This window comes from Camelus bactrianus, chromosome 22 (genome assembly GCF_048773025.1).
Source record: "Camelus bactrianus isolate YW-2024 breed Bactrian camel chromosome 22, ASM4877302v1, whole genome shotgun sequence".
NCBI classification, from domain to species: Eukaryota; Metazoa; Chordata; class Mammalia; order Artiodactyla; family Camelidae; genus Camelus; species Camelus bactrianus.
Genome location: NC_133560.1, coordinates 30,737,217 through 30,760,372, shown reverse-complemented (window position 1 = coordinate 30,760,372; position 23,156 = coordinate 30,737,217). Strand labels below are relative to the sequence as shown.

At 55.2% G+C, this 23,156-nt stretch overlaps 2 protein-coding genes and 1 non-coding gene across 4 annotated transcripts; 1 reads left to right on the top strand and 2 right to left on the bottom strand.

The window, feature by feature from the left end:
- Window positions 1–503: 503 nt before the first annotated feature.
- ABHD17A (abhydrolase domain containing 17A, depalmitoylase) lies at window positions 504–8,963 on the bottom strand. Of its 2 annotated transcripts, XM_074351236.1 has the most exons (6): window positions 8,824–8,963; window positions 4,897–5,433; window positions 4,226–4,390; window positions 3,519–3,713; window positions 1,066–1,245; window positions 504–977 (listed from the first exon to the last, which is right to left on the bottom strand). In XM_074351236.1, the coding sequence occupies exons 2-6, from the start codon at window positions 5,226–5,228 to the stop codon at window positions 752–754; spliced, it is 1,098 nt and encodes a 365-aa protein (XP_074207337.1). In that variant the 5' UTR covers window positions 5,229–5,433; window positions 8,824–8,963; the 3' UTR covers window positions 504–751. The 2 variants fall into 2 exon arrangements, with proteins under 2 accessions (XP_074207337.1, XP_074207338.1); XM_074351237.1 differs by lacking the exon at window positions 4,226–4,390.
- Window positions 6,855–11,629, top strand: LOC141574607 (uncharacterized). The gene is made up of 4 exons (XM_074350016.1): window positions 6,855–6,914; window positions 8,334–8,999; window positions 10,159–10,262; window positions 10,871–11,629. Exons 1-4 carry the CDS (start codon window positions 6,855–6,857, stop codon window positions 11,133–11,135), a joined length of 1,095 nt encoding a protein of 364 aa, XP_074206117.1. The 3' UTR covers window positions 11,136–11,629.
- An 11,255-nt stretch (window positions 11,630–22,884) lies between these two features.
- On the bottom strand, window positions 22,885–22,959 carry TRNAA-UGC (transfer RNA alanine (anticodon UGC)). The gene has a single exon. It is a non-coding gene; the product is annotated as a tRNA-Ala (tRNA).
- Window positions 22,960–23,156: the final 197 nt, after the last annotated feature.

The following is a 23,156-nucleotide window of genomic DNA, read 5'->3' as shown; positions in this document are numbered from 1 at the left end:
GTCCCCATTCCTGGGGAGACCCCACAGGGCCTCGTACCTGCCACTGCCCTCCCCTGGACCCAAGCACCCTCGCTGCAAAAGACCCTCTTGACTTTCTGTGCAGGGGGGTCAACGACGGGAAGGGCAGCCCTAAGACTACACAGCGTCCCCGTCTACTACATGGGTAGGGAAGAATGCCTCACTGGGGCCCCAGAGCAGGCCCAGCCTAGACCTGCTGCGGCCACTCCCATCCCCAGGGTCGTCTTGAAAACAGGGAGCCCGCCATCCTCCCCAGGCAAGCCCTATGAGCAGGCAGGGTCCTGGATTCGAAAGCTGTCGCCCCTCCATCACCACCCAGACAATCGGCAGCCCCAAGGACCCGAACCCCACCCATCTTCTGTAGAGGGTGAGCTGACATCTACAATTGTGATGAACTTTGCTGAGGGGTTGGGGACAAAGCCCGGGCTGCTCTTCGGGCTGGCTGAGCCCCAGGGAAAGCACGCGCCGTGAAAAGGAGAGGAAACTTAAAATTTTAAATCTTTAATTTGTTTTCACGTTCTTCCTTGTTTTGCTTCCAAAAGGAAATGAGAGCATAGCTCCGTCGCCTGTACATTGTCCACGTCCCCTGGGCTGGGGTAGGTCCCGACCCCTACCTGCCGGCTGCCTCGAGGGCGTGGGGCACCCAGGGGTTCACATGCAGCCCCCGGGACCGGGGCAGGGTCCGGGCGCCGCCTTATTGCTGAGGTCCCGGCGCGGCTGGGCGGCCGCTAGATTAGGCGCGCTGGCTGGGCAGCTCCTGGGAGATGAAGCGGCGCAGGCGCTCCAGGTACTGGCTGTAGAGCTCGATGTCGTTGTGCCCGGCGCCCTCCACCCACAGAGGCTCCACGGCCTTGGGGCAGCGCTCATACAGCGCCAGCCCGTGCGAGAAGTCAATCACCTCGTCCTCCGTGCCGTGGATGATGAGCACCGGCGACGTGATCTTGGACACCTTCTCGATGCTGCGAGGCGGGGCATATTAGGACTCCGCGCCCCACCCCGCCGAGGCCCGGCCCCGCCCCGCCCCGCCCCGCCCCGCCCCATGCTCACTTTGGGAACGCGTCGAAGCAGTAGGTCTTCTTGGTGTCTGGGAAGGCGACGCGCATGCCCGAGGTGAGGGGTGAGTGCAGCACCACAGCGGCGCACTCATAGCGTGAAGCCAGGTCCACGGTGGGCACCGTGCCAATGCTCTGCCCGTACAGGACGATGCTGTCCGGGCTGATGCCGTACCTGGCAGCGAGGGGGCAGGATCAGCCGCGACGCAGCGCGCACACCCCTCCCACTGCCCGCCCTCCTGGGGCAGTCCCCCAACACCGAAGCGGTAGGACTAATACGGGAGGTAGGACCCAGACAGGCGTGAGGGGAGCTGGCCAACAGCGGCCCCACTCTGCCGTTTCTTGGACAGTATCTACTTGGTCGCACCTGGGCAGTGCACCTGTAAGGGCCCCACCCGCTCCTCTTGGTCATCCAGCTACCCCCAACCCCTACACACACTTGACCAAGGCCACCTGCTTGGGGCCTTCCTGTCCCTGCTGTTCTGAATTGGACGGCCCTTTGTGGTTGCACTGGAAGGGGGCGCGTCTTCCCCCCAGCAGCCCTCACCCGACCCTCATCTACCCCCTTGGCAAGCCCTAGGGATTGGAGGCAGCTGTGTCCTCTGATGTCTCAGCCAGTTTGTGACCCCTCAGTGTCCCTTATACCCAATGAGGTGTTAGTACAACACAGGTGAGCAGGAACAGTGGCTCCCGAGGGAAAATGGGTAGCCGCCACCTCCTTCTCTGGGCTCCCTCCCTACTTAGCGGCAAGGTCCTGGGCCCCACTCGCCACCCCAAGCTCTCCTAGCCCCACACCAGCAGGGCTGATTCAGCTCCACACCACGTGCCCCTTCCTGACCACACAGGGACCACTCACCACCCTCCAGTGCAGGAGGCCTCTGTGGCCTTCCTTCCACATACCCATGACCCTGATCCCAAAGGAGGCTCTCCTCCCAGTAGCCAGGGAAGGTCTGTATCTCACCTAGGCAGCCAGACTCCATCTCCCTGTCCACCCAGGGGCCATGTGCACAGTCCCGGTCCTCTGGCCCCAACCCCCAGACACACCCCCAGGCCTCGGGGAGCCATCTGGCCTCATGCCTACTACTCTGGCCGCTCCTCCCCGGCCGGCTCCCTGGTTCGCTGTGAGCATTGCTATGCCGAGTCCCAGCCCAGTCCTATCACCCAGCTCCAGGCAGGGACCCCCAGCTGCCACCTGGCTGTCTCCACCAGGACAAACGCAACAGGTGCCAGATGGTGCAGCTCTTCTTCCAGGCCTCCCCAGCCCTGGTCACAACCTGGACCCAAGCCTCCCGCCCTCCTGATGTTTCTCAGCTATTGGGGCTGAGGAACCAGGTCCCTGGAGGTCAAGGCTGGCAGCAGGACAGACAGATGGATGACAGAGCTCCGAACTCTCAGTCCCTCATGAGGTGTGATTCTGCAGTGACCCCCCAGCCAGTGGGGACAGGCTGAGGCAGCCAAGGGTGGACACATACCTGCACTGTGCCACCAACCATGGGTCCCCAGTGCCAGGGTGGTGTCAGGGAACCCTGCTCACAGGGCCTGCATCAGGGACTGCTGGGGCATCACTATGGCAACCAGGGCCCCCGCCTCCCCAGGGCAGGTTGGCTTTGGTCCCAGCAGGAGCTGGTCGCGTCAGCTGGCCGGGCAGGGTGGAGATGGGGCAGCCAGCCCTGAGCAGGCGGAGGGTGCAGCCTCCAGGAGGGCAGGGGCTGGGTGGGTGTCCCTCTAAGCAGCATGGGGCATGGGGCCACACCGCACGCACTGGTTCAGGTGGGGCCGCTGTGCTCGGTGAGCGAGCACGAGGGTGGAAGGGGGCTGCCAGGGTCTGGATGATCAGGGCAGTGGGGTCCAGGGAAGGTGCAGACCAGATCACGATGGCACTGAGTAAGGCCTGCAGGTGTGTGCTGGACACCGTGCCTGGGGAGGACCCAGCCTCTGCTCGCTGACCTACCAGCCACCAGGGCTGTGCTGGGTACCAAGCTGCCTAAGAGAACCTTCTAGGCCCAGAGGAGCCCTGCCCTCAGGATGAGGCCAGCACCTGATGCAGAGGCCCTGCCCCACCCACCCTACCAAGTGCTCCCACATCCTCGGGGGTCCCCTGAGTCCTTTCACACAGGCCTCACACACCCCCTCCTGGGCTGGGAGGGGCCCACGTCCTCTGTCCACCCTTCTCCCTTCATTCTCCCTTCAGGTGGAGCCTCCAATGGGGACAGTGTCAGGCCCTGTCCCTTCCCCTGCCCAGGCAAGGCTTGAGGCCTGCCCGCCCATCACCACGCAGAGAGAACATAGGCCAGGCCTTGCCCTGTGGCCCAGGGTGGCTGCAGACAGGCTCCCTCTCCTGCAGGCCCACCCGCCTGGGCTCCCTCCCTCCCCCAGGTGGGAGGTTCCACCTGGGTGGATCACCTGTGAGGCAACGCTCATCTCCCCCAGCCCCAGCACAGAGCTCACCGGGTGCGCAGGGCCTGCCAGGCAGCGTCGATGTCGGCGTAGAGGTTCTTCTCGGAGGGCTTGCCCGAGCTCACGCCGTAGCCCGAGTAGTCGTAGGAGAAAATGTTGCAGTTGATGCGCGTGCCCAGGCCGATGTAGAAGCTGCTCATCTGGCCCAGGTCCACCGCGTTGCCGTGCGAGAAGAGCACCGTGTACCTTGGGCAGGGGTGGAGAAGCACAGGTCAGAGGGCAAGGGAGGGGCTCTTCATGCCCAGCACCCAGGAGTCCTGATGAGGGGACAGGCTGCCTGTGCCAAACAGCGGCCCAACTCCTCCCAGTGGGCCTCAGACAGGGGATGGCCAGCGGAGTGTCAGGCTTCCCCTCATGAAAGGGGGCCACTGGGACCACTGGTCACATTCTTGGCACAGGTGGGCCCCTCCACGTGAACTTGGCAAGCTACAGTGACCATCACACGTATCCCCGTGGGCAGCAGCCGCCTCTCCTCTGGAACATTCCTTTGGAGGTACTCCGGCAGCCCCTAGGGATGGTAGGCACATTGCCCACTGCTCAGAACCTTCCTAGAGAATGAGACAGCGCCTTCTCTGTCGGCAGGGCTGCCCCACACTCTTGACAGCAGGCCCCTACTCCAGCCCTGACAAGTGAATGAAGCCGATCCCTGTTCAAAGTGGTGCAGCTCTTCCTAGACAGGGAATGACCACAGCCCTTACTTCTGCCTTGTGTCCCGTGGCAGCCCTGCGAGTTGGTCATGCCAAGAGCAGGAGACCAGGCTGGATCCAAGCTGATGGCCTCCCAGAGTCTTCTTCCTCCAGCACCACGGGCCCCGCCCAGCCCGGTGCAGACGGAAGGTAGAAGTTTGCCCTTTGGACTCAGATCTGCAGTCAGAACCCAGCCTGGTCTGAAGATAGAAGCATCAGGAAGGCCCCCCTCTGCCCCACCTTGGAACTCAAGGAATCAGACTTGGCACAAGCCGCCAGCCAGGCCTCAGGTGCCCCTGCCCCAAAGCAGGTGCCAAGGCCTCACCGGGCACCAAGGGCCCAGGAGACCATCCCTGGGCAGGTCAACACAGAGACCCAGAAGCAGGCAGCTCCTCATCAAGCAGGTGGGCTGATGTGGCACTCAGAGCCACCTCCCCAAGCCTCAGGGTGCTGCTTGTGGAAGGGCACCTGGCCTCATGGGCAGATCTCATCTGCTGCCCCTTCCTTCAGCAAGAAGAATCCTGGTGCACACACACCACCAGACAGGCTTTCTGGGGGGGCCTCTGGGGGCCACCACCAGCTGGAACAGGAGCTCTGAGGACAGAGCACACCCAGGGCCAGGAGCCTCCCAGGCCCCACCCTCCACCCTCAGGTCATGTCCGCGTGGCGGCCCCGAGGCTCACCTGGCACCAGGCACGCAGCGCACGTACATGCAGGAGATGCGGTTGCCCCGGCTGCTCTTGGTCAGGAAGACCTCGACGGTGTCCAGCTCGCGCTGGCTGTACTGGAAGTCAGCGCGCTCCAGCAGGTGGAGCTTCCAGCGCCCAGCTGTGCCGGCTGAGGCCCGTAGGGTCCCCGAGGGGGCGGCCCCGGCCCCACCGGGCCCGGGATCAGGCTCAGGCACTAGCGAGTAGGTAGGCTCCGGAGGCAGGAATGCGAGCTTGGCGGCGATGCGGCCGGGGCAGGGTGGGCAGCAGAAGAGGCAGCAGAGCTCGGTCACTGACAGGCCGTTCATGGCGGGCGCCGGGCCCCGGGGCAGACCTCGCCCAGCCGGGGAGGGGTGGGGGTGCTCGGAGACGCGGGCAGGGGGCAGGGCGACCCCCGGCCACCGCCCCAGACGAGAGCCCCGTTAGGAGGCCGCAGCCCAGCCCCATCGTGGTCCAAGCCGAGTGCTCGGGAGCCTGGCAGCCTCGTGTGTCCACGTCGTGCAGAGGGAAGTCCTGCAGGGGGACAGTGAGATGCAGGTTCATGGACTCCGAGCCCTGGCCTTCCCCACAGCCCACTCTACCCACAGCCTCCGGCATCTGGGCCAAGCCTGCCCACCCTGGGCACCAACACCTCCTGAGTGACCTTCATGGGACCCAAACCTGACCAAGCCCCCGCCTGCTACCACTCTTCCTCTACCTGCAGGCACCAACTCTTGCCATTTAAGCCCACTCATCAGCCCAGTTTCAGCCTGCAGGCTACACTGGGCGATCAGACCCGACACACCCAGCTGTCCCCCACATAGCTCCCGCCTGTGGTCCAGGGAAACCCTGTCACCCCCTGCACCTCTGTCCACACAGTTGGCCCAGACTCCCCAGGGCCCATCTCATCTGCCACCCCCAGGTGACACAGCTCAGCCAAGGCAAGGACAGACTGCTGACCACCGGGACCCAGGAGAGTGCTCACAGAGCCAGCCCCGTGCAGGATGCAGGACGGCGACATCCGGAGACAGGAGCCCAAGCAAAGGAAATACAACAAACAAAGGCTCTGGAAACAAAAGCAGGACACACTGGGGCTGGGGACACCCGCTGTGCCTGGACAAAGGCTCTCTCCCCCACTGGGGCCAGGCCCAGGCCACAGAGCCAGGGCTCCCCTCAGCTCTGCCAGCTTAAGGGTCTGCGGCCTCAGTTTCCTCATCTGTCAATGCAGACACCATTCACCTCACAGAGGGAGCAAATGAGATGAGGGGTGAGTGGAGGGCCCCACGAGGCAGAGAAAAACAAACATTCTCCCTTTCGCAGAAGGTTGTGAAACGTGCTCTGAAACAGACCACAGCTAAACTGCTAAAGCAACAGCAACCGAATACAGAGCTGCCAACAGAGACTGGAAGGAAATAACAAAAGTTTGAGCAAAACCCACTCGCTTACTACGTCTTTCCTACAGGCCGAATGAGGGAGAGAGCACACTCACAACTCAGCTCCAGGCAGCAGAGCACCTGAGAATGTTCTGTTTCGGGGCCACAGCCTTTGAAAACCACCAGGCCAGGGACACTCAGATTCAGAGCAGGTCGGAGCAGTCTGAGGCCCAGAAACACACCTGCTCCCTCCAGACCTGTGACTGGAGACCGAGGGCCACGATACGCCACATCCCACAGTCACCCGGATTGGGGCACACGGAGGGGAGTGGGAGAGGCCATGAAAGCCAAGGTGGGGACACCAATGGCCTCCAGGAGTCCCCAGATTCTGAGGTGGGATATGCACTTTGCGTGCAAGTATTTTCAGAGGGAGAGTCCATCATACTGGTTCTCAGAGGAAGGCGAACTTGCCCCGTGGGGACACTTGCCAATGCCTGGGGACTTTTCCAGTGGTGATGACTGGGAAGAGAAGAGTGTAGTAGCATTGAGGAGGGAGGCAGGGATACTGCTCAACACTGCACAATGCGCCAGATGCCCTCCTCCAAACTGAGGCTGCTCCAAGACATCCTCAAAGAGATCCAGGTGCCAACAGGTGACACTCCCTGGTGCTCCGGGAGTTTGGGTGGCACAGGGAAGTCTGGTCTCGAGAGGAAGAGCTGGTGAGAGCCAGTGGGCAGGTGGGAGGCCCCCGGCAACCCGAGGATGAACGGGCACAGCAAGGTGGACAAGGTTCCACTGACCAAGCTGTAAACCTGGATGTCGTCTTTGACACCTCCCTCCACCCTCAGACCATCCTTCACAAGGCCTGCTGACCCTACCTCTGCCCCCGACCCACACCTGGTACATGCCTAGTCTCCTTCCTCACTGGTAGCCACCTGGCCACCATCACCCCACTCCAGGCCATCCTCCCCTTAGCAGCCGAAAGATCTTTTCACAACACACATCTGATCACCCAGTCTCCCTTTTGGGGTGCCCCAGTGACCCCACTATTTTCAGGATAGACATCCAATTCCTCGCCACAACCTGACAGTCTGCAGCAGGCCTGCGGCCACCCTCTTCAGCCTCACTCATCTTGTACCCGGCTCTCCCCAGACGAGCCACACTGCCCCCTCCTGCCTCAGAGCCGCAGCTCACCCAGTCCCCCTTGTTTCACCAGACAGCCCTTGCCCCTCGTCCCAGCCAGCCTTCAGATCTCCCTTCCAGTGCCCTTTCAAACACTCAGCCCCACCCCCTCGCTCATGATTCCAGATCTGTCTCTCCAGCTTATATTTACACGTTCAACCATACCCCACCCACAAACCAAACAGAAACTCCAGGAGGGCAGGACAGCTGTTCTTGCTCAATTAACGGTGGCAGAACGAATGGACAAAGGACCAGGGGCAAAGGGGAAAGGAGGGAGCTACAGTCTACCAGGCCTGATGGAGGGAGGACAGTCTCATCTCAGGGCACATAAACCTGGGGCTTCCCACTGTCTTTTATGGATGTCACTGAGTGTGCCCTGAGAGACGGGCTTCAGACAGGACAGAGAACTCCCAGGTGCCTCGCTCACTGGCAGGCGCGGCTGGCACCCGGAGTCCAGCGATCCCGTCCACAAGCACAGATAAGGGCACCCCGCTGCCAGGCTGGCAGCGTCAAGAGGACCAACAAGGAGCCCGGCAATCACAGTCCTCCAGGACGACCTGTATACGGACGACTGCGACGGCACCTCGCCCAGCCAGTCGGGGTGGGGAGCTGCCCGGAAGAAGATGCAGCCTGAAAGGCGCAGGGAAAGTGCCAGGTGCCAGGGAGCGGGGCAGAAGGGACAGCACAGACCAACCCCAGAGGTGACAGCACGTTCGAGGCACTGCGGGTCCCGCGATAGAGGGACACTGGGAGGAAGAGGTGAGTGGCCTGGTCCTGGAGAAAGGCTGGATTGGGCCGCGCCCGTGAGCCCTGATGCAGAGTTTGGACTTCATCGTGGGGGAAACGGGGAGCCCTGGAGGAGTCCTGGGCGCGGGGTAGGCGTGGACCCCAAGGGTGAAGGGCTGTGGATGTTCTCTGGCTCAAGCCTGGAGATGGGACCGTAAACCTGCCCCGGTGTCCCAGCCGGCCGGAGGACGCCTGCGAAAGGGCAGAAATGTCTTGGAGACGTTTAGGAAGCAGGGCTCGGCTCCGGCTGCTGCGGCGGTCCCGGGTCCGGATGGGGGAAAGTTCGGGGGCCGGGGCAGAGTCCGTGGCTCGGACGGTGCACTCCCCCAAGGCGGGGCCGCGTCCCTGAGGCGGGCGCACACCCCACGTCGCAGGGCTGAACGGACGGCGGACCGGACTCTGCCAGAGTCGGAGACACTGTCCCGCGGTCCCCCGCTCCGGACCGCGGACACTCCGGGAGTGCGGGGTCTCGGGGACGTCTGGCCGGACTGCCCGGCCTCGCGGCCCGGCCCGGCTCCCCAAACGGCCGCGGGAGGCACCAAGACCTATCCGCGCCGCCGCGCCCCCCCTGCCTGCCACTCACCGCCGCAGCCCGCGCCCCCCGGCCCCAGGGCCGCGCTCCATGGCTCCCGGCCGCCCGCCCGTGAGTCTGTCGGTCTCCCCGCGCCCCTGCCGGCTCTCCTGCGCCGCCGCCGCCGCCGCTCCCCCGCGGGCGGAAGTGAGCTTTACTCCCGCCGCCGCCCCGGAAGTGACGCTCAGGTGCGCACGGGGTCCGAGCGGGCGGAGGTCGGGGCCAGGGTGGGGGCGGGGCTAGTCAGGTGGGCGTGGCCGATCGTGGAGTGGGTGGGGCCCTGGCTTCAGGTTCCAGCCCAGGTTTTCGGGAGTGGAGATTCCTTCACTCCTTCCAGGGCCAGGACCAGGGTGAGGCAAGTGAGGCAGTATCCTGGGAAGCAAGATCTACAGGATCCCATAAAACTCAGTTATCAAGATTAAAAAAATTTTAATGCACTACTTAAAAAAAAACACCAAAATTTTACTGAAACCAGTCCCCTGACTGGGGTAAGGGGAGTGATCCTGCCTTTATTTAAAATCTGGCTATTTCGTTCATCACGGATTCTTTTGCACTGGTTTTGGCTTTTTACTAATGCATTAAAATATTATGGGTCTTACTGGCTGAATTTTTTGGTATTCCTTAAATGTCCTTAAATGTCCTAAGGCAAGTGCCCTGCCCTGCTCACCCCAGTCACACTGGCTCAGTTCACACTGCCGGGAGGGAGGCAGCTTTTACAGAGCTGAGAGCAGAGGAGATGGATTAGGATGAGGCTTGGGAGCACAGTGGGGAGGGTTGCCGAAGGTGACCCGGGAACTTCTTTGAGGCGGGGCACAGAGGCCAGTGACAGGGACAGAGGCAGGAAGGCTGCAGAGGGCCCTAGCTTGAGGCAGGCTGGTGAGTTAGCAGGACAGCCTCACCCTTCCACTGCCTGCACGCCTATTCCAGCCTCAAAAGCCGCCCCACCCCCAGTAGGAAGCCCCAGCTCCCTCTCCTCCCCAGGGATTCTAATCTTCGGCCTCATTTGCACAGATAAGCCAACCCTCCCCCAGGGCCCCATTGCTGGGGGCAGCTGCCAGGAGAGAACACAGGCTCAGGGGTGGACACTGCCCAGGGCTGGTTTCCAGCCAGTTCCTCCAGCCCCCAGTGCAGGGCTCCGCTGCCACCTCCCATAGCTGTGTGCCCAGGGGCTGTCGAGGGGTGCCCAGAGTCCCCCTGCCTCTGCTGCCCCTGTCAAGGCTCCCAGTGTCAGCTGTTCTCCCGAGGTCCAAAGGTCACAACTAGGCTAGGCTCCTTCCAATTTCCTTGAACTAGAGCAGGAAGAGGACTGCCTGCAACCTCCCTAACCCCTTCCCCCTCTTCCTCTAGGCTGGAAAAGGCCTGAGCTGTGGCTGCATCGCTTGGGAGAGCCAGCTCCACCAGGACCAACATGCCCCAAGGAGAACACTGCAGAGGGGCGGCGGGCCCAGGAGGTGAGGACAGGCTCAGTCCCCACTCAGATGTGGCCTGTTCCATCCTCACCAAGTTCCCCTACTGACCAGAGTGTGCTCTAGAAGGATGAAGGCACCAATGTGAATGCCCCAATGTCTCAGAAGACCCCTCTCTCCTCCCCTCTACAAAGCTCCTGCTTGGTATAGCCCTGAAGCTGCCGGCCCATTTTCCCTACTTCTCCTCCCACCACCTTCACTTGCCCCTGCCCTCTCTGTCCTAGTTAAGCTTGCCTTGCCAAGTTTGTTGCTACCTCAGGGCCTTTGCATGAGCTGTGCCTCCTGCCTGGAGTACCCTGCACCCACATAGATACATGGCCAACTCCTCCTCATCTTCAGGACCCCACTCAAATATCACCTCCTCACAAAGCCCTCCCTGAGCACTCCCAGCCAAAGTCCCTACCACACCCTATTTATTTCCAACATAGAACTTGCCATCTGGTCATTTTATTGAATTGTTTCCTTGGTTATCATCTGTCTTCCCTGTATTTCATGAGCTCCAGTCTCCCTGGGGCAGGCACCCAGGCTCTTGTCCACCATGTCCCCAGCTGTCCTCCATGCTGTCTAATGAACAATGGGTTCACAACACACAGGAGGAAGAGGATTCTTAACCCAGAAGAAGGCTTTCAGGAGGATGGACGGAGGCTCCATGAGCTTTTGGGTGCCACCAGCACATACCTCAGGCCGACATTGTGCTTTTCCTTGTCTCCTGACCTGAGACACCCAACCCATCAGGAAAATAACTTGACCACAGGAACCAATGGTCTTAAAAGTATTCCCGCCGGGAGCCACATCGTCCAATATGGAAGCCATCAACACCCCCACCCCTGCCCCGTACGGCTATTTAAATTTGAATGAATTGACTAAATAAGATTTAAATTTCACTTCTCCAGTTGCAATGGGCTCATTTCAAGTGCCCACAAGCCAAGTGGGGCTGGCTGCTGCTATCTGGGATGGCACTGATGGAGAACAAATCCATCAGGGAAAATTCTAGAAGCAACAGGCTAGCCTGTGAGCACCAAGAGGAAAGGCATCGGTATCTGTGTCCTTTCTGTTCCCAGCTGTGTCCTGACGCCCAGCTTGGGGCTTAGCATTCAGTAGGCACTCAATAAATGTTGTTTGAAGAAGAGAAGTAGGGAGAGAGGAAAGAAGGAATTCTTCTAAAAATCTAAGTTAATAATATGGTGAAAGCTTCACGTTCTGTCCATAGATGTCCATCCCTGCCTTATTTCCAAAAGTGAAAAGAGAAAAATAGCCTCAAAGTGGCGAGAAGAGACTGGATTAAAAGATCATGGTTGACTGTTGTTGTTGTTGTTGTTGTTGTTAATAATTAAAGTATACTTGCTTTACAATGTTGTGTTAGTTTCTGGTGTACAGCAACGTAATTCGGTTATACGTGTATACATTCTTTTTCATGTTCTTTTCCATTATAGGTTGTTACAAGATGTTGAATATAGTGTATAGTGCTACTCACTAGGACTTTGTTGTTTATCTGCTTTATATACAGCAGTTTGTATCTGTTAAACCCAAACTCTTAATTTATCCCTCCCACCCCACTTTCCCTTTAGTAACCATAAGTTTGTTTTCTATGTCTGTGACTCTGTTTTGTGAATAAGTTTATTTGTTTCATATTTTAGATTCCACAGATAAGTGATGTCCTATGATATCTGTCTTTCTCTGTTTGACTTACTTCATTTAGCATGACAATTTCTAGGTCCACGGTTGACTTTTTTTCCCCATGGTTAACTCTTGATGAAAAAAAAAAAATGCAGCTGAGGTATGGAGACTGATATAACAAGGCTATTGGTCTTTTTTTTTTTTTTTAATAGTTTTACTTTTATTTATGTTTTTATGGGAAATGTGTAGCATGGTTCAAAATTCAAAGGGTCTAAAAGGCTGTGCATAAAACATCTCTTCCCCTACCCTGTTTGCCAGGAAACAGATGGCCCCATCTCAAGGTAGCCAGTATTGCCAGTCGCTCCAGATTTGATGCCAGGAAACCCAGGCACCTGTCTTCACCTATGAGCAGCTGTAAAGAGGCCTTCTCCACTTTTTATTTTTATGTTTTAAACACACATCATGGGGGGGAAGGAATAACTCAAGTGGTAGAGCACATGCTTAGCATGCACGAGGTCCTGGGTTCAATCCCCGGTGCCTCATCTAAAAATAAATAAATAAATAGACTTAATGACCTCCCTCCACCAAAATTAAATAATTTTTTTTTAATTAAAAAAAACACACATCATGGTTCTTCTGTACAGCACAGGGAACTATATTCAATACCTTGTAATAACCTTTAATAAAGAAGAATATGAAACTAAATATATGTATGTATACGCATGGCTGGGACACGGTGATGTACACTAGAAGTTGACACATTGTAATGGACTATACTTCAATTAAAAAAAAACACTCTAAAAAAAACCGCACAGACATTATAGCTTTCAAAAACACTGTACTGGTGGTCATGTCTTCCACCTTGGCCCATCTTGGGGTCCTCTCACACAGCCCCCCAGGGGGTCTCAGTCCCCTCTCGATGACACACACGTAGCAGACTGTTCCCGCTGTGGGGGGGTGACAACAGCACGTGGGGGCATTTCCCACCCGTGGGCGGGACTTGTGGGGAAGACTTTAGAAAGCACAGGATTATTTGTCTTTTGGGGGGAGTAATTAGGTTTATTTATTTATTTTATTAAATGGAGGTACTGAGGATTGAATCCAGGACCTCGTGAGTGCTAAGCACACACTCTACCACTGAGCTATACTCTCCTCCCCCCAGGGGAGTCTAATGAAACGATCCACCTACCACATCCAGGAAATAGAGTGAGCCTAGCTCCCCCTGAAAGAAGACACACCACAGTGGGAACGCGAGGACGCTGGGGGTTGAGGATGTGGGAGGACTTTTTCTCATCACACTTTGATGAAAATTCTGAGTTCATGTCAGTTTTGTTGGGCAAAGGATGTTTCACCTTTAGGATCAGCCAGAAGCTGAAAAAAACTAGAGGTTTAAATAAAAACTGACCATTAAAAATTAATGTTTGTGCTTATCCGTACAAACCAGAAAAATCTGAAACAATGTCAAACAGATTCCTGTACATGAATGTTCACAGCAGCCAAGGGTAGAAGCCATCCAAGTGTCCACCAAAGGATGAACAAAACGAGGTCCATCTGCACACTGGAGTGTGATCCAGCCTTAAAAAGGAAGGAAATTCTAGGAGGATGATAATAGCTTAGTGGTAGCATGCATGCTTAGCATGCAGGAGGTCCACTGTTCAATCCCCAGTACCTCCATTAAAAAAAAAAAAAGAAGGAGATTCTGACACTGACTACAATACAGATGATGGATGAACCTTGAGGACATGATCCTCAGGGAGAGAAACAGACACAGAAGGACAGATACTGTCTGATCCCACTCACAGGAGGTCCCTGGGAGAGTCACATCAGATGGTGGGGCCGGGGCTGGGGGAGGGGGTCGGGAGTCAGTGTTTCATGGGGACAGAGTTTCAACTTGGGAAGATGAGAAAGTCCTGGAGATGATGGTGGGGAGGGTCGCACAACAGTGTGAATGTGCTTAATGCCACCGAGCTGTGCTCTTAAAAATGGTTGAGATGGTGAGTCTTGCGATGTATTTTACCACAATAAAAATAAATAAATAAAACTTCCTGAAACCACAAGGTGGGAGGTGGCTGAGGCAATGCTAGCTCCATGCGCTGAAACCATGAGCTGAAAGTCACTCAGGGCCCCAAGCTCAGAAGGGGCCCCCTGCCCCATGCCCTACTGCTCTGTGCCCTGTGTCTTGGAATTCCTAACAATCCTTGAACCAGGGGGTCTGTATTTTCCTTTGGGGCTGGGATCTACACATTAGGTGGCCAGTCCTGGTTTGGGGAGAGGACAGGGAGACCCAAGTTAAGGCTCTGGGACCCTGGGGCTGGTGGAGAAAAACTCCAAGGTGCAAGTTTGTCCTTGCCCCACCCAGAGGGGAGAGAGAGAGACCCAGTCAGGAAGTGGGTTCCTGACACGGGGAGGAAGGAAGTTGGGGGGGGCATCTGAAAATAGCACTGCTTGCCCAGCTGATTGGGAGGGGAGATGGGACAGGAGTGAATAATGAGTGCCAGGAGGCACGGGGACTTTTCTAAGGAAGCCCCTCCCCTGGAAGCCAGCACCCTCCTGCCATCTACACAGCCAGACCCAGCACCACCGCCCCACCTATCCACCTCGGGAGTTGGGTTTCCAAATAAAGAGGTGCAGGAGGACCACCCTGGGAGCTTATTTTAGGGTTCTCCAGAAAAACGGAACCGATAATATAAGGACATAAATGGTACGATACTGCTATACAGACGTCTCATCAGGATTGTGGAGGCTATAACATCTGGATCTGCCATCTGCAAAGGTGGCACAAGATACCTGGCGCTGCAAGTCCCAAGCCAAGGGCAGGAGGTGACTGATGTTCCCGCTGGCCATCAGGCTCATGGGACAAATTCTCCCTTCTTTTGCTTTGCTTTGTATTCAAGTCCAAAATGGACTGGTTGGTGCCTACTTTGGCGAGGGCCATCTGCTTTACAGAGCCCATCAATTCAAACGATCACCTCGCCTGAAACACCCCCACAGACACATCTAGGAAGAATGTTTAAAAAAAAAGAAGATATCAAAACAAAAGAAGATACAACTCACAGACTGTAACATGCACAAATGTGAACTGCAGAGCTTAGTGAAATGGCACTCATCCAAGCAAAACTGGGGAGACAGCAAAAAGATTGCTGGTGGCCAGGGGTTGGGGTAGGGAGGGGACAAGTAGGTGGGGCACAGAGGGGTTCAAGGCAGCGAAGAGACTCTTGCTAATACCTGATACCGTCATGGTAGATGCATCTTGCCACGAGTTTGTCCACACCCGCAGAATGCTCACCACCAAGAGTGAATCCCAGTGGGTTCATCCTGGTCACAAATGTGCCCCTCTGGTGGGGGACGTTGAGAGTTGGGGAGGCTGTGCATGGTGGGGAGGGGTAATGGGAAATCTCGGTACCTTCCACTCAATGTTTCTAGGAACCTAAAACTGCTCTTAAAAATAGCACTTCAAAATGCACACAAAATGCACACAAATGCATACACACCCATGCACTGTGACCCACTTCTACCTCTACCTCAGAGGCTCCCCCTGCCCTGTCCCTGTCCCTCCCCTCCTGGAGGTTACCACTGCTTGACTTCCCATCTCCTCTGATGCATTTTGCCTGATTTTGTACCTTCTGCAATCAGAGTCACACCACACATTGTCTCTGTGCTGGCTTTATCCACTCCAGTTCTTGGCTCCAGAGATCAAGGTGTGGGTGGGGCTGGTCCCCTCTGAGGCCTCGCTCCCTTCTGTGCAGAGGGCAGTCTTCTCCCTGCATCCTCACATGGGTGTCCCTGTGTGTGTGTGTGTCCTGATTTCCTTTTCCTCTAAGGACACCAGTCAGATGGGATTAGGGTCTAGACCTCATTTCACTCTAATTAACTCTGTAAAGACTGCCTCCACATAGTAAACAATCTAATAGTTACTGTGGAGAAAGGAGGTGAGAAGGGATAAATTTGGGAGTTTGAGATTCCCAAATATTAACTACTATATAAAAATATAGATAAAAAGCAAATTTCTTCTGTTTAGCACAGGGAACTATATTCAAAATCTCATAAAAACCTTTAATGGCAAAGAATATGAAAACGAATATATGTATATATATGTATGACTGGGACATTGTGCTGTACACCAGAAATTGACACATTGTAACTGACTATATATCAATTAAAAAAAAAGACTCTGCCTCCAACTACAGCCACATTCTGAAGTACAGGTGAAGATTAGGGCTTCCATGGACGACACATTTTGGGGAATACAATTCAGTCCGTAACAGGCACCTATGCATTCAGGAATTGATTTGCTGAGTCACGGAATATACCTGAGTTTAGATTTCGTCCAAACTGCCCAGTGGTTTAGCAAAGTAGCCAAGCTCTCTGGCCCCTGGCTTTATCTCTTCCACGCGCCCCTGTTTTCTCCCAACTCCAACCTGTGGGATCTTCCCGGTTTCAACACGCAGAGTCAGGTCCTGCCGGGAATGCTCTTCGCACAGAAAACTCATCATTTCTGGGTTCAGGGAAAGTGTCGCCTCTGCAAAGATGCCATCCCCGACCACTCAGCTCACCACGTTACCACCCACGTTGCAGTCCCCGTAGAGTGCTTACTGTGACTATTGGAAATGGCCTCTTATTGTTTATTTTTTTTAATACAGGTACGGGGAATTGAACCCGGGACCACATTCATGGTAAGCACTCAGTCTACTTCTGCGCTCTCAGCTTTATTTTACTTCACCTGTCTCCTTCCGCTGCTTAGGAACGCTCCTGGAGCAGGGACCAAGTCCGGGGCCTAAGAAAGAGCCTGGAGTATAGCAGCATTCCAACATCATGAGCCGCCAGGGAGATGCAGACCCGAAGTACAGTGAGGTGGCACCTCATGCCTGCCAGGATGGCTGCATTCAAAAAATAGATGGGGGGGGGGTTATAGCTCAGCGGTAGAGTGCGTGCCTAGCAAGCACGAGGTCCTGGGTCCAATCCCCAATACTCTAAATAACTAAATGAACCTAATTACCTCCTCCCAACCAAAAATAAAATAAAATAAAATAAACTCAAAGACAGATCATGACAAGTGTTGGTGAGGGTGTGAAGAAATCAGAACTCCACACGCCGCAGGTGGGAATGTTAAAGGGTGACTTGCCCTCAGCCCAAAAAGCCGCAGCGGACCCAGTAGGATCACTTACCTGGGTCCTTCTCTGCAGAGCTGGACTTGGGTCGCGCCAGCAAAACTCAGTCATAGAGGTAACTACTATTTTATTGCAATATATTTAAAAATCAAAAGTAATGCAAAAAACGGTAGAGGAAATAACATTTTGAATAAGCATCAGTTTCCCCATCTGAGAAAGGAAAACAGTGAGAGCAGGACAGGGAGTCTCCCGGCAGCTGGGGTCTCCGCCCCGAATTGCGGGCGGGGCAATTCCGTTGGGGTGGGGTGCTTTGCCGCCCCCTCCCCGCCCCTTCCCCGCCCCCCAGGCTAGAGTCCGGGGCCTGGCGAACCTGCGCGCGCGGAAAATGCGGAGGACTCCCGGAGGACTTCCGGAGGCCCCCCGGGGGCCCCGCCCCCGACCCGTCTATCACTCGCCCCGGCACACCTCTCGGCCAATCGGCCCCCGCCACCGCTGCCCAGGAGCCAATGAAAGCGGGCTTCTCGGGAGGGGGCGGGACGTGCAGCAAGTCGCTCTCCGCGTTCCTGGAGCCTTACCGAAGAAACGCGACCTGGCGTTGGGACCGCACAGCCCGGAGGACCCAGCAGTGGGGCGGGAGGACAAGGAGGCTCCCCCAGCCCTTGGCACATGGGCTTGGACTTCTGCAAAAGTTTCCCTATCTCCTTAAGTAGATTTCCCCCAGTCCGGGACGGTCCTCCGTTTTAGGGGAGGTGTCTGCCGCCCTGTAGATTCCCCCCAGAACCAGGGACTGGTTTCTTCCTTGTCCACGCTGGTCCCGTCTTCGCAACAACCTTAGGTCAGTAGGTGTTGTCATCATTCCCAAATTACACTTGGGAAAACTGAGACTCGGAGCCCCAAGACCCTTGCCCAAGATTCCCCACTATGATTAGCATATCTGCTTGGCTCCATCTGGGGCAGGAGTTTTAGACTAGGATACTTGGGGTGGATGATTCTTGGTTGTGGGGGCTGTCTTGTGCGCTGCGGGGTGCGCAGCTGCACCCCTGGCCTCACCCACTCGATGCCAGCCACAACCCCCTCCCCCCCGTCATGACAGCCATAAATGTCCCCAGAAATTTACTAGCGTCCCCTGGGGAGTTGGCAGGGTCCCCCATGGGGGGGGGCCCACTGGATTAGGGGATTCCAGGGACTCCCTAGGAGATGGTTCCATGACCTACTGAGGTCCTAGGATTCCGCACACATTTAAATATGCACCTGAGGGGGAGGGAGAGGCGATGACTCAGAGTCGCTGGGGGTTGCCCTACTCTAGACCGTCTGACCTTCTGGGATTTATCGTGGTGTGTGTAGTGTGAGCAGGGATTCAGTTGAGTAGGATTCCATCACACCCCCCAATACTGCGGGGCTTCTTAACCTCGGCACTGCTGAAATCTGGGGCCAAGTCGTTCTCTGAGGCGGGGCCTTCCTGAGCCCCATGGGGTGTTGAGCAGCGTCCTTGGTGCCCACTCGCTCTATGCCGGGAAACTTCCCGACTTGTGACACCCACAGATGTCCCCAGACATTGCAAATGTTGAAGGAGCAAGCGTGGTTGCAAACTGCTGCTCAGGGCCTAAAGCCAAATCCCCGGGGGGGGGGGGGGGCTTGGAAGCGCCAACGGCCCAGCCCAGATCCCAGTTTCTGATTCAGCAGGTCGGGAGTGGGGTCCAAAAATCCGCATTTCTGAAGGACCTCAGGTGCTACTGGTGTTGGGGATTCCGCTTGGAGAACCGCTACTGTCGGGCGGTGCCGGCCTCGCTGCGACCTGCAACCGGGCCCCTCCCTCCGAGTGTAGGGAGCCAGGAGCGGTGGGTGTGGGTGTTTCTTGGGAAGCGCTCATATAACTGCAGCTCCTCATCCGGCCTGAAGCCAGGGGTTCGGACCGTGCTGCCTTTGGTCGGTAGGTGGCGACAGTGCCCGCTTGATCTCGGAGGGTCGAGGAAGGGGTGCCGGCCGCCCCGGGGGCTGCGTGGGCCATGCGATCCCGCTCGCCAGCACAACAGTAATCATGGTGTCCACTCAGGTGCACCGTGTTCTCACTCCCGGCCAGGCCATGGGGTTGTCACAGTATCAAAACTTCCAGCCATCCTGGTGCGGACGTTCTAGATAAGTAAGGTATCACCAGGTAGTGTAAATGGGGAGAAGGCAATAAAAGAGCGGGCTAGGAGAGACTAGGAGATGGGGGCTCCTCTCTGGCCCCCACTCCCGCGTGGCCAGGGTTTGAGGAGGGTCAGTTAGACCGTGTGCCTGGTGGGGTGCATTTCCAGCCCCCAGACATGGGAAGAGGTCATTCCATGGCAGCAAAACTCAGGGACAAATGTTCATGGTCTTCCCATCTGTGCCGGGACCTGTTTCAGGCCACGACAGAGCTGCGGTGGGCGGCTGCGCAGCAGGACCCTACCCGGATGTCACGGGGAGGTGCCGGCGTAAACCTACACCTAATGTAGAATAATCAAAAGGACACGGATGGGACCGAGAGAGCTGGGTGCCTAGGAGACGGTGTCTGTTTCCTCATCTTGAAAATGGGTTACTAGTGGTACGGTCTTACAGAGTTGTTGAAAGGACTACGTGAGACCATCAAAGAGTTTGGAATGGTGTCTGTTCCAAATAAGCCTTCAGGAGATGTTAACCGTGATGAATTATTACCATTAACATCAGCATCTGAGGCCTGAGAAAGCAGAGAACCAGGTAGGTCATAATTGTGTGTGAACTAAGAGGTAAAGGGTTGTGAGCAAAGAGGTTGGGTTTTTGAATTTTGTGACATTTGAGTTTGCTTTTCAGAAACAAAATGTTTACCACCCTGGGGGGAAATTGCCAAATGACAGATGGTTGGGGGGGGTGTGAGAGAGAGATAGGGTCATGGAGTCCTCTTAGAGTCTGGGTGGGTAGGCAGGGATTCACTCATTGAGAGACCTGCTGGGAGCAGTGAAGTGTCCTAAAGCCTCTGGGAAGCCGCAGATGGCAGCTTTCCACTCCTTGTCAGACTCCAGCAGCCTTTCATCTGCCTTCCCTGGGCAACTGAAGGGAATCCCCCCAGCCTACTTCCAGGAAGATCACCATAGAGGCGGGAAATACCTGGGGTCCATCCAGCTGCCCGGGGCAACCTCAGAAAGTCAACAGGATAAACAGCCAGAAAAACACAAGCCACACAACTTGGCGCGAGGACTGTTGATTTTGGCCCCAGCCTCATGGAGATAGGGGACACTTGGAGGGCAGCCTCTCTCCTCTCCAGGACTCTTTTGTTGATTGCCTTGCAGAGGTGGGAGAGCTTATGGCTGGCAGCCGACCTGAGCTTCTGTTCTGACTGACTCCAGGGCGCTTTCTGCTATTAACCTTACAGTTGGGGAGCCGAGTCCATGGTTTTGCAACTTTTTGGCGCTGGACACAAACATGCCACCGTGAGTTTTCTAGGTCACATTTCTTGTGAGAGGTGCTGAATGATGAACAATGTCAAAACAAAAGGGACAGTACCAGTCGAGGCTGTTGGTTGATAAAAGACTGAAGCTGTGACTCAAATTAGCTTAAACCAAAAAACCAAAACAAAACAAAACAAAACAAACAAAAAGAGGATCCTGATTCAGGTATGGCTGGATCCAGGTGTTAAGCAGTGTTGTGGAGGCACGACCTTTTTTTCTCTTGAGGATCTGCCCTCTTTGTTTTGACTTCATTCTCAGACAAGCTCAACTGTTAGTTGCTAACAGTGACTCCTAGCATCTCCAGGCTTCCACCCTGTGGCACAATGAGTGACTCTGCTTATATTTCAGATGAAGTCCCCGCTGACTCTCACTGGTCCCACCTGAGTCACCTGTTTGTTCCTGAGCCAATCATTGTGGCCAGGGTGAGGGAACTTCCCTGACTGATGTGGCCAAGCTGATAGTGGAGTCCCTGGAACCACGTGGACTGAGAGTCGTGAGAGGAACAGTCTCCCACAAACATCAGGGCACCAGGTCCAGAAGGCTGTGCTGGATCTGAAGTGGGTAGAACATAGACACCACTTATAGGTGCCTGGCCTCTGTGGGGCTTCCCATAAGGAGATGCCAATCCATTTCCATTCCCACCCTAATCCCAGTCCTAGAAACATAAGCACAGACAGCTCCTCTGTCTTGGATGCGGGACCAGTGTGGAGTACATGCTAGTGTAAGGAGGGACCCTGTTCTGTTCATCTGCTCATCTGTTGATGGACACTTAGGTTGCTTCTCATTCTGGGCTATTGTGGGTAGAACTTCTACGAGCATCCATGTACTAGTATTTGAGTCCCTGTTCTAATTCCTTTGGGTATATACCTGGGAGTCAATGCCCTGCCTCCAGTTTCACCCTCTCGGCTGTATCCATGCCCGTGGCCAGGTGGTACCAGGGGAGAAGAGATGCCCCTTAGCCCAGCAAACAGCTGATCTGTGTTGTGCACCCTGCTCTGCCCACTCCCCACAGGCCTCCCCCTCCCAACTCAGCACTGCCCTTTGGATGCACAGAATTGATGCATGACTCGTTAGAAAGACTTAGCCGGTCTTTGCTGGTTTTCTTTCCCAAAGTGAAGTTATTCGTGTTGATGTAGAGGCTGCAACATGCGTCTACACAGACAGCCTGACAGCAGGGTCCCTGGGTAAGGGGACCACACAGGGGACCCCTGGGTTGGGAGCCAGCCGGCCTCTCTTGGGTTGCAGAGAGAGGATTTCAGAAATCTTGTCTGTCCCTGTCCTGCAAGGAGATGAAGGCAGCGTGTGAACAAGAGGTAGGGAGAGAAGGGTCATTTCCTTTCTCTCTTTTATGTCTCTTTTTCCTTTTTCTCCACACCTGCCCCCTTAATGGAGGTACTGGGGATTGAAGCCAGGACCTTGTGCACGCCCAGCACCTAGTGTACCAGTGAGCTATATCCGCCCATCCCCTCCTGTTTGTTTTTTTTAAGTGAATTTCACGTAATATAAAATTAACCATTTAGAGAGTACAATTCAGTTTTATAGACAGTACATCCACGATGTTGTGTAACCATCAACTCTATTTGCAGAACATTTTTATAACCCCAGAATATTTTTATAACCCATACCCATTTGCAGGCACTCCTCATCCTCTCCCCAAGCCCCTGGCCCCCACCACCTGCTTTCTGTCTCTATGGATGCGACTCCTCCAGGGACCTCCAGTGAGTGGGATCAGACACTGTGTGTCCTTCTGTGTCTGGTTCTCTCATTAAGCATCATATCTTCAAGGTTCATCCATGTTGTAGCAGGTGTCAGAATCTCCTTCGAATTCATGGCTGAGTAATATTCCGTTGTATGGATGATCACATTCTGTTTATCCATCATCTGGTTATGAATACTTGAGTTGTTTCCACCCTTTGTCTATTGTGGATAATGCTGCTATGAATGTGAGTGTTCAAGTCCCCAATTGCCTCTCTCTCCCATATTTACCCAGAAGTGGAGTTGCTGGATTATAGGGTAATTCTATGTTTAACTTTTTGAAAAACTGCCAAAATGTTTTGCACAGCAGCTGTACCATTCTATGTCCCTACCTGTACATGTTTTTGCATTTTGAGAAATTGAAGATAAGCAGAAACATATGCTGAAGAGATTCATTCTTTAGATGCAGAAAATCTAGGCATTGCTTTTAACAACTTGTCAAAGAGCATTTAAAAAAAGAATCAGCAAAACAGGGACTCTTGGCTAGCTTGAGTGGGACATCCAGGGATGGAAAGATATCTTTAAAAAAAAGTTAAACTAAAACACATATTAATCTGCGTTTTTATTTAGAAAAGAGAAAAAGAGAGCGACCAGCTTCAAGCAGGATGTTTTCCCAGAGTGTCATTTGTTTGTTTGGGGGGGGAAGGTAATTAGGTTTACTTATTTGTTAGTTTTTCTTAATGGAGGTACTGGGGATTGAACCCAGGGCCTCATGCACGCAAGGTATGTGCTCTACCACTGAGCTATACTCACCCCCAGCCACCCCCCACCCCGAGTGTTGTTGTATGCAATAGATCAGGACACCAGGCGATGCTTTGCAAATTAAGAGGAGAAACACACGGGGTTGGACTCTAAGGGCCCTGCAGTGTTGCGGATCTGGGCTGCAGTGGGGACACCAGGAAGTGGGTTCTCCCCTCCAGCCACCGGTCCCAAGGTAGACATTTGATGGATCT

Coding starts and splice junctions, on each gene's coding strand:
- ABHD17A (XM_074351236.1), bottom strand. CDS start 5,228: ATGAACGGCCTGTCAGTGACCGAGCTCTGCTGCCTCTTCTGCTGCCCA. Junction 4,391..4,896: donor CGCTGCGTGCCTGGTGCCAG/GTGAGCCTCGGG, acceptor TTCTGACTGCAG/ATCTGAGTCCAAAGGGCAAA. Junction 978..1,065: donor TGCTTCGACGCGTTCCCAAA/GTGAGCATGGGG, acceptor CCCGCCTCGCAG/CATCGAGAAGGTGTCCAAGA.
- LOC141574607 (XM_074350016.1), top strand. CDS start 6,855: ATGCGCCAGATGCCCTCCTCCAAACTGAGGCTGCTCCAAGACATCCTC. Junction 9,000..10,158: donor GCCCCGGAAGTGACGCTCAG/GTGCGCACGGGG, acceptor CTCTTCCTCTAG/GCTGGAAAAGGCCTGAGCTG. Junction 10,263..10,870: donor AGGGGCGGCGGGCCCAGGAG/GTGAGGACAGGC, acceptor CACAACACACAG/GAGGAAGAGGATTCTTAACC.